At 50.1% G+C, this 13105-nt stretch overlaps 1 protein-coding gene across 15 annotated transcripts in view; it reads right to left on the reverse strand.

The window, feature by feature from the left end:
• Positions 1–766: 766 nt before the first annotated feature.
• Positions 767–13105, reverse strand: part of AKAP13 (A-kinase anchoring protein 13) — a 293283-nt gene continuing 280944 nt past the window's right edge. For 14 of the 15 annotated variants that reach the window (XM_032469408.1, XM_032469415.1, XM_032469409.1 and 11 more), the window contains 7 exons: positions 12770–12931; positions 12241–12311; positions 11742–11786; positions 9102–9152; positions 8051–8488; positions 6226–6571; positions 767–5443 (listed from right to left, as the gene is read on the reverse strand). In XM_032469408.1, the coding sequence (XP_032325299.1) occupies positions 5394–5443; positions 6226–6571; positions 8051–8488; positions 9102–9152; positions 11742–11786; positions 12241–12311; positions 12770–12931 (1163 nt within the window). In that variant the 3' untranslated portion in view covers positions 767–5393. The remainder of the gene's footprint in view (positions 5444–6225; positions 6572–8050; positions 8489–9101; positions 9153–11741; positions 11787–12240; positions 12312–12769; positions 12932–13105) is intronic. The other variant, XM_032469403.1, reaches the window with a different exon arrangement.

A 13105-nucleotide genomic window follows, 5' to 3' on the forward strand; every position in this document is an offset into this window, starting at 1 on the left:
CTGACGGGGTGGCAGCCACTGCCCAGGCTACAAGACTTTTCACGAATCTGAGTCCTCTAAGTTCACCGAGTGAGGGAAGACACTTGGGAGCCTGGCAGGACTTTCTTCTTTTTGGTTCTCGCTGGGGGAGGGACAGGGAGCTTGCGAGCGCAGAGCCAGAACCGAGGCAGCTGTGCCCACGCCCCTTGCGGCCCGGGGGACTGAGGGGCCTTCATAGGGACAGGAGGCTTCAACTCCGAGAGGCAGCCAGCAGTTCAGGAACAGAGGCCCAGGCACCCGCAGGCAGGATCAGCAACGGCTCCCGCTGTGTATTCCAGCAATTTCTCAGTGGATCAGACCCACTAAATCCCTGTAGGGCTACATGCAAATGCAATTCTTCCTCCTGAATTAGTTTTTGGTAATTGCCCTTGTTCGGGGGTGGGCTGGGATGAAAAAAGTTGGCAAAGAAAGGCAAACATTCATCTTTTTTATGTAGCAGAATCGATTGCAGAGGATGTTTTTTTTACTGCGCTGACTTAACTGGAAATGGTTTGCACTCCTGGCGTCCCGGGTTAGGGTCCATCTCCTGGGGACGTTGAGTTCCCCACAAGCCGCTTCGTGCTTCAGGGCTGTCGTCCTGGGTCCTGTTCCCGAGAGTACAGAAACGAGGTTTCACTGTGGAGAAGCTCCCTGGGAGCTGGGGCGGGGGTGCCCCTTTACCGGGAACCCAGAGTATCCTGGGACTCTGCAGGAAGCCAACAGGGACAGGAAGAGATTACAGTCACCATCGAGATTTACAGGACATTTATTTATTTTTTTTGAAAGGGTCGAGGGGAACTTTACAGAATTTGAAGCCACTAACTACAATGGAAGATAAATAAAATACAAAGCCAATATGTTGTGACAAAATTCCAGAAAACAATGAAAAAAAATCTTTACAGTTTAAAACTGCTTTACTTTATACATAATTACAAATTAATATACAGCATCTGAGTTTTAACCCCTTTTTACTGAATAGGATTCAGCACAGAAATGTTCTTATAGCATCTGAGAACAACGAACGAGAGCAGAGGTATAAGGTGTATGTAATCGCCCTCCTGCACATTCTTGCGTCTCCTGCATGCCTGGCGGGGTGACACGCCGGAACCACAGGCTAAACCGTGACCATGGGCCAGCCGACGAGCGGGTCGCCGTCAGTGCTCTCGAGCTGCCCATCCTGGCAGGTGGCTGCAAAAGGCAGAGGCCATCAAGAGGGGTGAGGACGGGGGTGAGCAGAGGCGGGGCTCAGCCGGGGCGTCTGGAGCAGGCTGCCATGGCCATGGCAGGAGAGACGTAGCCAGTTGGGTCTGCCCGTCTTTGAACCTTAGCGAGATGGAGAACTAACTCAAGGCCTGTCAAGCTTTTGACAAATTAAATTAGACTGGTACACGGAAAGAAGCCTTTGTTTTTTTCCCTTCCTTTTTTTTTTTCCTTCTTCTATGGCAGCATTAAAAGGCTTTTTCCTTTTAAAACCTGGCCAGCAGGCAGCAGATTCCAAAGCTCTGGTTAACTAGGAATGTTAGGCTACATTGAAAGAAAAATGAAGAACCAAACCCAAACAAACTCTTTGTCCTCTTCTTTGTCTCTGAGGATCCATCAGAGCCACAGCGCCAGGCGGGGCCGCGACCCCAGGACCACTGGCGCGTGTCCCCCCCGGTCCTGCTGCAGGAAGGCAAGGCAGACATCCCCTCAACCATCGGGAGGGTTTTCCTGGGCTTCCACATTCTAAGAGTGTCCAGGTGGGTGGGGTGGGGGTTCGACACCCCCTGGCAGTGTCTGGGGTCCCTTCCAAGCACCCTCTTTATGGCCACTGGAGCCCCCTCACAAGGACAGGCTCCCTCAGCTCCCCTCCCAGGGCCTGGCTGTCCTCTGAGCACAACTGGCCCCCCATCAACGCTGTTTGGACAGCTGCAGCTCCAAGGCCGATACCAAATCCCTGGGGAGAAAGAACCAGCTGTGGAAAAAGCAGCTCTGGGGCCAACAGATGAAATACAAAGCACTTCTGTGACAGCACCTTCGGGATGGACTCCTGGCTGCTGAGGTCATGGTGCTTTTATTTAAATTTACTTATTAAATCCCTATGCTCTAAACCCACTCCCCAAATAAAGGCACAACAAACTCCAAGGGTCTTAAAAACTTGTGCTCACCACTGTTAATACTAGGCGCTTGGGAAGACAACAAATAAGGGGGGATATCAGCAAAGGAATAACATTTAGTGGTATTACCCTGAGACACAAGAGGAAAAAAGGTAAGATTCGTACCTTTCCAAAAAAAAATCCCAGCAGGGATTTCTTCCCCACAGCCAGCTCTCACGGGGCACAGGATGGAATGTTGGCAAAGGCTGAACTATGGCAACTGGCACGTGTTTACTCCTCTCCATTCTCAAAGAAAACAGTTATCAGAGCTGATTGTCTCCAAAGTGAAGCTAACCGTTGAGAGTGTTTAAAGTGCACACGCCCCCCCGACAGGGATGACGACTGAGATGAAGTCAGTTTTGAGAGAAGATGCAGCCTCCTTCCAGGAAACTCACTAGACTCTGGGAACCTGGGGACTCTGGCTGGTGTCTCCACCTGTCCCCCAAAACCTAAACACAAGCTCGGGCACCTGACTTTGCGAACATGGTGGAGAAGCAAGCCTGCCCAGCGTGGGGCACTGCGGGGAACTGAGTGTGAGCCGCCCTGGGAGGCAGTCCCTTCCCACGGGAAGGAAACCCAGACGGGGCTTTAGACTCTGACCAGGGAGGGTCTCAAGGTCAGAGCAGGCCTCAAGGTCATAAGCAAAAGCAGGAGCAGCAACAACCCGAAGTTCCCCAAGCACAACAAAATCCCCGAGTTCTCCTTCACGGGGAAACAGGACAAGGCGCGGAGAAGCCCGGGCCCGGGCGAGTGGTCTCCCCTCACTGGAGGCTGCGTCCTGGGGGAAGGCTGCCTTCTGAGTCTCTGATTCTCAACTTGTCCAACCAGAACATGACCGAATTATTTTAAGTTAGTAGGGTGTGGGTAAAGGGGAAATCTCCATTCTGAAAAACTACCACCAAACACTCAAGGCAACTGAAACTTTATAACTGACTAGCTGGGAGTAAAAGACACTTTAAAACTGAAATCCAGCTGTGCACTTATGTATAGAAACTCAGTGTCTAGATGCTTTTGTGAAGAGGCTGTGTGAGAGCAGATCCCACCAGCACTGAGCCCTGGTTTCAAGCCCAGAGACAGGGAGGCCTGGCCTCCGGGGACACAGACAGAGGGGAACACACCAGCCCTTCCTTCCAGCAGAGTTCTTCTCTGTGAGACAGGGACCCACAGGGGGAAAGCCAAGGGAGTGACAAGGACAGACCGCTGAGCTCCATGTGGACCTGACAGGCCAGCTGTCACTTGGAGCTAAAGAGACTGGTGGCAAGAAGCAACGTTTTGGCTAAGGGTCTTGGGCGGGGGGCGGGGGGAAGCACATGATGATTCAATAGAAAATCATCTGGTTCTGTTGTTAAAGTGTGTTTCTGAAGGGTAAGACATCTCCATGATAAAACTAGGCAAATGGAGCCCATGGGTGGTAAGTTTCTTAACTCTCAAGCAAAGAAGACAACATCCCTTGGTCAAAATATGAAGTGGGGGTAGGAGGAGGGAAGGAAACAACCCCCTTCCCCAATCTTAATTTTCTGTTGGGACTTCGGGGCCCTCTGACAGTCACAGAGGAGTCAAAGCAACGCGGGCTGCCCCTCACTCCCTGCACTGACCAGACAGCTGCACCACCGGGCTGGTGTGTTCACCCTTAAAATACAAACACACACACACACACACACACACACAAATAAATAAAACAAATCTAAGCTCAAAATTTTAAACCAGACCTCTTTCAAATAAACTGAAAGATAAATATCTCCATCTGCAAGGCCAGCTTGCAATTCATCAACAAGCACCAAGTGACAGATTTTTTTCTTTGTTTTTAAAAAGTATGTTCAAAGACCCATGCTCTTGAGGGGCACAGAGCAGGAACCAAAGGCTACACTTAAAGCACAGAATTTTCCAGGGTCTCCCCTCATGGTAGGTGCAGGGGCCTCGGGGGAAATGCACTGCACCTCCCAGCTGGTGACGAGCCTCAAGAAATACAGATCCAAACACAGTGGGACAAGAAAAAGAGGGAGAGAAGGAAAAGAACAAACAGGCAGCACTGGTGGCATCTCCAAGGGGCAGGGTACAATAAACAACAGGCCTTCAGATTTAAAAAGATTTTTAAGAAATCAAATTTTGCCAGGCCTCCTGACAGACGGAGAACTCTCCCCAGCCATCCCCTCTGGGCCAGCTTGTCTCAGTCTGTACTGGTGGAAACCACTATGTTCGGGCTTCACACCACTGCCTGAACTGACTTCTCCACCAACTGTCTGCGACAGCGGCGGGCACTGCCCAGCGACAGGAGAAGCAGGCAGACCCCAGCGGAGGAGCACCCACAGGGCCGCCCTCTCCCACGGCGAGGGCCAAGCAGCAGGGGCTTCCCTGGGAACCACCACGAGGTCTCAGGAATACTGCCAGGAGGCCGTGGCCTCTTCTAAATGGCTGGTGACAACCAAAAAGTGTCACAGTGCAGGGGTAATGGTGAGGAGGCCTCTCTACTTCATCTATGTCCAGGATACATGGGCACGTAACTTTGTAAGCCAGTAAGTGATTTTTTCTGGATTTGATAAGATTACTTTTTTTTTTTTCCAGTGACCGAAACACCCAAATCAAGGTGGTGCCTTTTAAACACATCAAGCCTCTCTCACTGGTTTCCACAAACATCTGCTGTCCCTTCTAAAGTGAAAGAAGACATACACGCACAAAGGGGTGAGGTGTGCATGGGTGGGCTTTCAGGGAGCCGGGCTGGGGGGACCCCGAGCACACTACCTGAGCAGAGCCAGGTAGCGCCCCCTGCACAGAGCTGAGCTGAGCCAGCCAACTAGGCGTCTGGTGCAGGCCGTGCACCATCTGGCATCTCCCTGTGTGCACGCAGATGGGTACTGTACCTGTACAGATCAGGTCCAAACTATCTGCTCTTTGATTTTTGGTTCTGTTCCCCAAAATAAAAGGCAGTCAGTCTCAGACCTCATCTGGAAACACTCTTTCAGCCTCTAGGAATTCCTGACATGTCCAAAACCATCTCCTGGGCTTCTGAGGCCACTACTCTTGGTGTAACATCCTCAGTAGGGCCAGCCCCAACCTGTGAGTTGTGGGGTCACCAATCCTGGCCTCCTTCCCCACTCTGACCTCCAAGACCATTTGTTCTTCTGGTATGGGACCTAGGGCAGAGCCGGGCATCAGGATAGGAGTGTGCACACAGAACAGCAGGAGGTGGGGCTGTCACCGTTGGCCGGGACAGGAGGCAGCTGCCTCAGCAGAGGAGCGCGGTCAGCAGAAGATCTCTTCTCCCTCTGTGGGTACTTCCGATGCAGGGCCATCTGGAAAAGGGGAAACCAAGACGGAAAGAGAAATTCAGAAAAAAATTGCTCTTTTCACTGGTAAATTCCCTCTCTTCCTCTTCTGGGATGCAAACAGATGACGGGCTGGTGGGCAATCAACTCCTGCATGCTGGGGCTTCCCAACTGACAGAGCAAATGAGGTCCTCAGTGCTGTCCTGTCTACAGTTATCTCTTAACTTTGCAGAGACACTAGGCCTGCTGTTTATAAGTAGGCCTGGGAACAGGAATCTCTCGTCTCCCACACAGAAGGGAGAGAGCAGTTCTCACGAGAAGGACTGAGACCCTGGTGTGGCATGGTGTGATCGCGAGCCCTGTGGCGGCAGGAACACCAGGTAATCCCTCTGAGCTTCAGTTTCCCAGCCTGTCTAGGGGTTAGCACCATGCACCTCACTTGGAGGAGTAAAGCAGCCCTTGGAAAGTGCCCACCGAGCACTAGTTATTATTATTACTGGACTAGGCCTGGAAAGGGAGGGAAGACTGCAGTTGCCTCAGTCAGGTGAGTTTCAGCCCCTCAACCGGACACCACGTGCCCGAGAAAAGCAACCCGCACCCTCAACTTTGCATACACATGCCACGCAAAGAGGGTTCTTAACTGCTCTCTGAATCTGTGCTCTTAGGGGAAGTTCCAATAGTCCTTTGTAGGCAGAGCAAGTGGCTTTGGTGAAATGCATGACTGTTCTGTTTTTTAACCCCTCCCATGCTGCTAAAGCCACCGACTCTTCAGGGTCCAGGGACTACCTGGCCTGGTGTGTGTAACTCACCACCAGGCTGGGAGCGGCCTCCTTTGTTCTTCTTTTTTTTCTCCTTCTTTTCCTTTGGCTTAGCTAACCCAAACAGGCGGGTGGAGGTGGACATGGAGGTGGAGGTGGATGCTGCGGTCTGGCTCTGACCCTCTGGTACTTTGTTTGTCTGGCCAGTAGAACTCAGTATGTGAAAAGGCCCCTTTTCTTTGTGTGTCCGAGAGATGCTGTTCCTTTTTGGGGACACTGAGAGTTCTGAGTCAAAGGACCCTGATTTGGGTATCGAGGGTGCAGATGGCAAGGGGGTCTCCTCGGGACTTGGTAAGAAAGATGGGATTCTCAGCAGCTTGGTGTGTTGATGGGAAACCTGCAGGTGGACAAGAGAAGGGTCTGATGTGGAGGTCAGCAGCACCCCTGTGCCACTCAGTGACCGCTGCCCAGATCACTGCCTGTGTCCGCCCCATGTGCACCCACTCCTTGGACACAAGAGAATGCACTGCACAAAGATTCCCAACTTCTCAGTTCCATTTACTCCTTCCCCCAAGTAGTATCTATGAAAGTGTTAAAAACATCACCTTTGATACCAGTAATATTTTTATCATCAGCCTCATAAAGAATTAACAGTACCTTGGATGAGGCCGCTTAGAAAAGAACTCCCACTCTCTGAAGGAACAGGGAGAGCTGCTAGCCGAAGACTGATTTACACTGGGACACAGATAGTTATCTCAGGGCTAAGAGATTATAAGGGCCTGTTCAGGTAAGGGCGGAGGTGGAGCGAGCTTATACCAGGATCCCAGTCAAAGGTTAAACCAAAGATAGAGAATCAGTCTACTCTGTGCTGTCTCTGTGCCCTGCAGCCTTCCCTGTGGAAGCCCTGCTGACTATTGGGATGGGGGTGGAATCCATCCTCATGTCATAAAGAACACAGAGGAGCCACTGGCTGCTCCCCCACATCAGTGAAAACCTCCGCAGGAAGCCAGGCTGCGTCCTCTGGAAGATGTCTGTCTCTCAGTCTTTCACTGTCCAAAGTCAGTGGATAAAACAAATGGCAACATAAGTATCAACAGACAGGTGGGTCTGTGCGCAGCCAAGCTTCCCACCTGCCACAAGTGTCCCTGTTTCAGAATAACCACCGAAATAAACTCAGGAGTCAGTGTGCTTCCCATTTATGTAAAACCTTCCCATAAAAGTAGCAGCTACAGAAGAAGAAAGGTTTCATCAACAGCAGTGAGACAAATCAGAAATTATGCAGAGCCCAGGCATCTGAACATCCCCCAGCAGGAGTTTCATCTCTCCCAGAGGGGCTGCCTCCCATCTATTTGCTGGGATGGGCTCCTCCCAGAGGCTGATGCCCACCGACCCCTCACGTGGGCACCTGCTCTCTGTGAGCATGGGTGCTGTGCTCCGGGGGCCCGTGTCCTCGGTGTGTTGCCCTCATTCAGCTACAAGTTCCCTTTGGTGGGGCCATTCTGATTTCTCATGTGGCAAAATGCAGAGGGACTGCTCCCCAAGTCCTGGACAACTGACCACCATCCCCAGAGACGCTGAGGCCACTCCAGCCTAAGGCAGCGAGGGCTGGGGGAAGGGCCAGTCGGCCCCAGGTGGCCATTAACTCCCCTGGACAGAGCCCCAGCACCACTTCCCTCTGCTCTCAACCTCTCAGTGATGCAGAGGGGAGAGCAAAACTCACTTCCTCGCCCGCCCCCTTGTGGTATACAAACAGATGCTGTAAAATCAGCCTTTCCGGCTCCGCCTACTCTCTTGGGATGCTCGGAGCACAGACGGCTCTTGGTTACTCGCCTCGCCACCTAGCCCTGGGGGTGACCGCCCCGACCGCGCTCCGTACCTGGCACACGTCCCTCTGGCTGAGCCGCTCGGCGTCCCGCTTCAGCTGCTCCTGCTCCCGCTCCAGCAGCCTCTGGGCGGCGCGCAGCCGCTCCAGGTCGCTCTGGTAGTTGGTCTTCTTCTGCTGGAGCTCTTCGCGGTCGCGGTCCAGGTCCTGACGGCTGCGCCACAGCTCGTCCTCGCGCAGCGCCAGCCGCGCCTCGCGCTCCTGCAGCGCCCGCTCGCGGGCCTCCCAGTCGCGCTCGCGCCGTCGCTTCTCCTCCAGGTGCTGCGCCTGCTGCCTCTGCAGGTTGGCCAGGTCCTGGCGCTGCTTCTCCAGGCTGCGCTGCTTCTCCTGCTCGATGAGGGAGCTGGGCCGGGAGGCCGTCCGCGTCAGCGCCCTCTCCGTCAGCAGCAGCTTCTGGTCCTCGATGTAGCTGTCCTGCTGCAGCACCACCCCCTGGGAGCGAGACAGGCGGGGACATGTACCTCTGCCCGGGCAGAGATCCCTCGGACAGATGACAGCTCCCCTCTGGTTTCTAACGGCTCTGGGGAAAAGGCTCCAGGACAACCCTGGGCAGCGGCCAAAAAGGAATGGCAGTGTGCTGCGGGGGCTCTGGTTTTGGTCCAATGGGTTTTGGCTGTGACCAGCACGTGAGCTGGGAGGTGTGTTTTGGAGGCAAGAGGAGGTACGAACTGGCTTGCTCAGATCTTTAAGAAAGGAAGTGAGCACAATTTAAGGATATCCCCAGAAACCACAACAGTAGCTGCTTTGGGAGAGCCAGCCTATCCAAATGCCAACCGGACACATGGAACATGGAAACTTGTCATCGTACCAAAGCCCTTCTAGACTGAAACCATTTCCTCTGTGCCCGGGAGCACCCCATGTGCTCATCAGTTCTGGTCTTAGAAGGTCCAAGATGGTCTAACTGCTGCATCTTGTAACCTTTCTCGTCCTGAGAGCCCCATTTACCCATAAGCAACCAATAAACCTTAAGGATCCCGGCCAACGACACCCTCCTCACTGTTTGTCTGGAAACAAGGCAGTGAAGGGATGAGAGAAGCGCACGTACCTGCAAAGTGCTGAGGAGCTCGTGGAGATGGACGACGCTCTGGATGACCTGCTGCAAGGGAATCGACGGACCATCACCTCAGAGTCTGAGGCTCAGACCCCGTCACAGGGCGTGTCATCCGACAAGAACCCCCCTCAGCACACAGCAAAGGGCTTGCATCTGAATCTAGTATTTTCACACTGAAAGCACCACAGAGAATTAGCAGGTACAAGGAGCCAAGAAAAACAAAACAAGATCAAACAAAGTGACTGTGTCGGTGGGACTTGAGCACACATTAAAAGGTATTTTAAAGCGCCAATGATTTAAAGTGACTGGCACAAAAATGGCACACAGACCAACAGAACAGAACAGAAATCCCAGAAGCAAACTGTAGAATTTAGTATATCAGTAGCATTTCTAATCAACAGGGAAGGAAAGAATATTCAACGAATTGTTCTGAGAAAACTGGCTAAACCTTTGGAAAAAAATTAAGTTAGGATCCTGGCTCCCAAAAAAACCCACTCAAATGGATTGAAATGTTATGTGTAGAAAACCACTGTAAAAGAGCTGTAAGAAATGCAAATGTTTTCTCATCTTGAAACAGGGAAACCTCTTCAGGGACAGAAGCAATAGAAGAAACCACACACACACACACAATTTCAACTTTTACTATGTAAAAGTGTAAAATTAAAATGCAAAAAAGGACAAACTGAACAGAAAAGCAAACAAAAAAATCTGATTTAAAACAAAGGCTCTCAGATCAATAAGAAGGAAAAACGAACACCTTCGTAGAAAAACAGGGAAGGAACATAAACCACAATTCACAAGAGAAGAAATACAAATGGCCAATTATATAACATATTGAAAGTGATTTAACTGTATTTGAAATCAGATAAATGCAAAAGATAAATAACCCCTGAAACTCATCTAGCCAACAAAACGTCAATTAAAAAATAACTCCCAGTGTGGGTGAAAGTGAGGCGAGAATGGGTGCTGTTGTACTGACGGGGTAAGCACTGCATGGCTCTTCTAGAGAGGGGGGGCAGGCACGCTGAGGAAACAGTCAGAGCCAGGCAAAAAAACGCATGCGGATGCTCTTGGCTGCATCATTCAAGAAGCAAAAAAGCAGAGAAAGGATTAACCACTGGCAAGATTAAATAAATTATGCCACAGAACATAATAATATGCAGCTGTTAAACAGCAAATTGTGTATGAATGCGCCCCCGGGAAACGCTCGTCCTGTGTGTTAAGAGGAAAATAGCAGGACGTGAAGCCCCAGGGAGTAAGGATACAAATTGTGTGAAACTGTTCTTACACGATTCACACTCACACAAACTTAGACACACAAATACATGTCTTGGAGAAAAAGAAGACTGGAAATATGAACACCAAACATTTAACAGTAGCTGTTTCTCAGTGTTGGGATGTTTACTTTTTTTTTCTTCATTTTTTACATTATTGGATGTTTTTCAAATCTCCATGAACATGTATTCCTTTTACAATACTTAGAACACAAAAACCTAATGATCAGGCTTAGCTCTCCTGAGAATACTTTTTACCTCTCATTTAAGTTTATTCTTAATAAACAGAGGGGAAGTCACAGAAGCCAGCTGACTCTGGCTGGGCACCCACGGTGTACAACCCCCCGGAAGGCCTGACAGCCGCCCGCCTCCTGCCCTCTCTGACCCGGCCCTTCCCGCTTAATGTGGGGGGAAGCTGCCAAGTGGAAAAGTCAACTAAGGGCTAATTTTTAAGCAGCACCAGAGAGTAACTGCGCAGGTTTATTTCATTCAAGGATGAACACACTGAAGAGGCTTTCTTCAGGACACCAGTCAACACACATGCCGACAGACAGAAAACAATATCCTTCTGTGTTTTAGGGGAAAGCGGAAAGATTAACTTGAAGTGTCAAGATAAGGCTCCTCAGGGGTTGAAGGAATTACAGTAGAATCAGGAAGAAACACAGAGAACATCCTTAGAGGCATGCCCTGACATGCCACTGTCACGTGTCACACACGGTCACATGCTCAGTCAACCAAGTCTGGGGACATTGGTAGTCTTGAAGAGGATTTCCTAAGAAGGACCCAGGGAGAGGGGGAGACAGTGAGAGAAGGGGGTGATCCCGTGGGGTCAGCGGAGCTCAGCTGAGGGAAGGTCAGAGACTTGCATGGGAACCTGATCTCTAACTAGGGGACACCATGGCTACTTTTAGAGCGACACACACAGGAGCGAAAAGCAGTGCTTCAAGAGGCAAACGCAACTCGAGTTGTAGCAGAAGCTATTACTATGCAGAATTACTGACAAGTTAATTTGCCGTGTTCCAGACTGTGGCTTTTGGTGCCAGGCTTGTGTGACAGCAGAGGCAGCTACAAATTCTACCCAATGTGCTTGGATGGAAAGAAACGGCCCTGGGAGCTTCTCGGCCCATGTTCAGAGGAAGCAAGGGGCGTCTCAAGGACAGAGAAGCAGAGGCCATTTGAGGAAACAGTCACTCTGGCAAAATGACAAGATGATGCCCAGGGGCCAGGGAAGGGAAACTGACAAACGCACAGGTCACAGCCAGGAGCCAGCTGGTTGATTACAGCAGAACAGAAACGACCACTCCTAACCTAGCAACTATAACAGAGTCATATTCCTTTAAATAGCTCACAATGTTCTTACCTCACTGTTTCTTTTAAGCATAAATACCAGGTTACCATTTCCACCCTATAAAACAAACAAAAATGTGCATTAAAAAAAATGAAGATTGTGAGGCAAAAATTCTACTAAGTGTGTGTCTAAGTTACACTGTGACTTCCCATTTTTGTTCTTTCCTAAGGCTGTGGGGTAGTGGAGACTTGAGGCGGAACGGTTACTGAAGCCCTGCAGAGTCCAGGTTGGGGTGGGGCACTGAGACAAGACTCCGAATGAAACTGGCCCAGCCCGGGGCCAGAGCTGTGCATGTAAACACGGTGTCCAAAGCCACAGAGGCCGAACAGTCAAGAACGTGGGGATCTTAATTGTACTATTTGCTTCAAGATATACTTTCCTCTTAAAACAAAGCAACAAATAAAAACAGCAAAAACAGCATTCAAAACAAAATCAAACTGGACTAACTTCAAAGATTATGAACTCAGAGGGAGGTGCCACGGAGGACCTGGTGTATTTTAGAAAGAAATACCTTTTTCAGGCCACTGTCCGATTCTGTCCTCCTAAGGTCTTGGCCGTCGTCGCCCTCTTCCTTCTCACTTCCTAAACAAACAAAACAAACAAACAAGGTTTCTATTTTTTGTTTTTTTAAAGTTGTGATACAGATTAGCCAAGAAAATACGATATATATCGCTTAGGGACAGAATAGTTCTGAATCCCGTTAATGCCAAAAAAAGAGGACAGTCGCTTGGTGGCAACAAAGTGATTACTAATAATTTTACTGATGCAGAAGAACAAGAAGCAGAAAGGAAAAAGCAAGTGTTATTACTCCTTTGGTTATAGCTTAACTGAGACCCAGGAAAATATGGTTTATTACAGAAAATGAACGAGACACTGAAAGAGGTTCCTGAGTGTTTGAGCAGCGAGAGACTTACCAGGATCTCACGAAAACACTGACCGACTTACTGGGACAGAAGAGATGGCGTTACTGGAGAACAGGTCATTTTCAGCTGGGATGGTTAAGGACTGCCCATAAAGCCCATGAGTTCAAAATCACTGACCTTTGGAAGCATTCATTTGATGGCTGTCAAATCCTCCAAAGGTCTCTGCTCTCCGGGGCAAGGAAACAGGGCCGACCACGCCTTCTTGCTCAACAGGGCTGCTGACAGCCTGCCCAAGTGTGCCTCCCAGGCTTCCACTCACCAAACCCTGAAGGATCTCCACTGGAAGAAAGGAAACACACAAAACTGACATCTCTTTCAATGGGAAAAAGAAAATCTCATGGTAATACATTATACATACAGGGAACTTGATCAGAAAATTCCAAAGGGACTACGTGACTTCCTTTGCTCAGAGAAAGCTCTTGGCTCAAGAAATGTGTTTTAGTTGGAAATGCA

This window comes from Camelus ferus, chromosome 27, assembly GCF_009834535.1.
Source record: "Camelus ferus isolate YT-003-E chromosome 27, BCGSAC_Cfer_1.0, whole genome shotgun sequence".
Classification (NCBI taxonomy): domain Eukaryota; kingdom Metazoa; phylum Chordata; class Mammalia; order Artiodactyla; family Camelidae; genus Camelus; species Camelus ferus.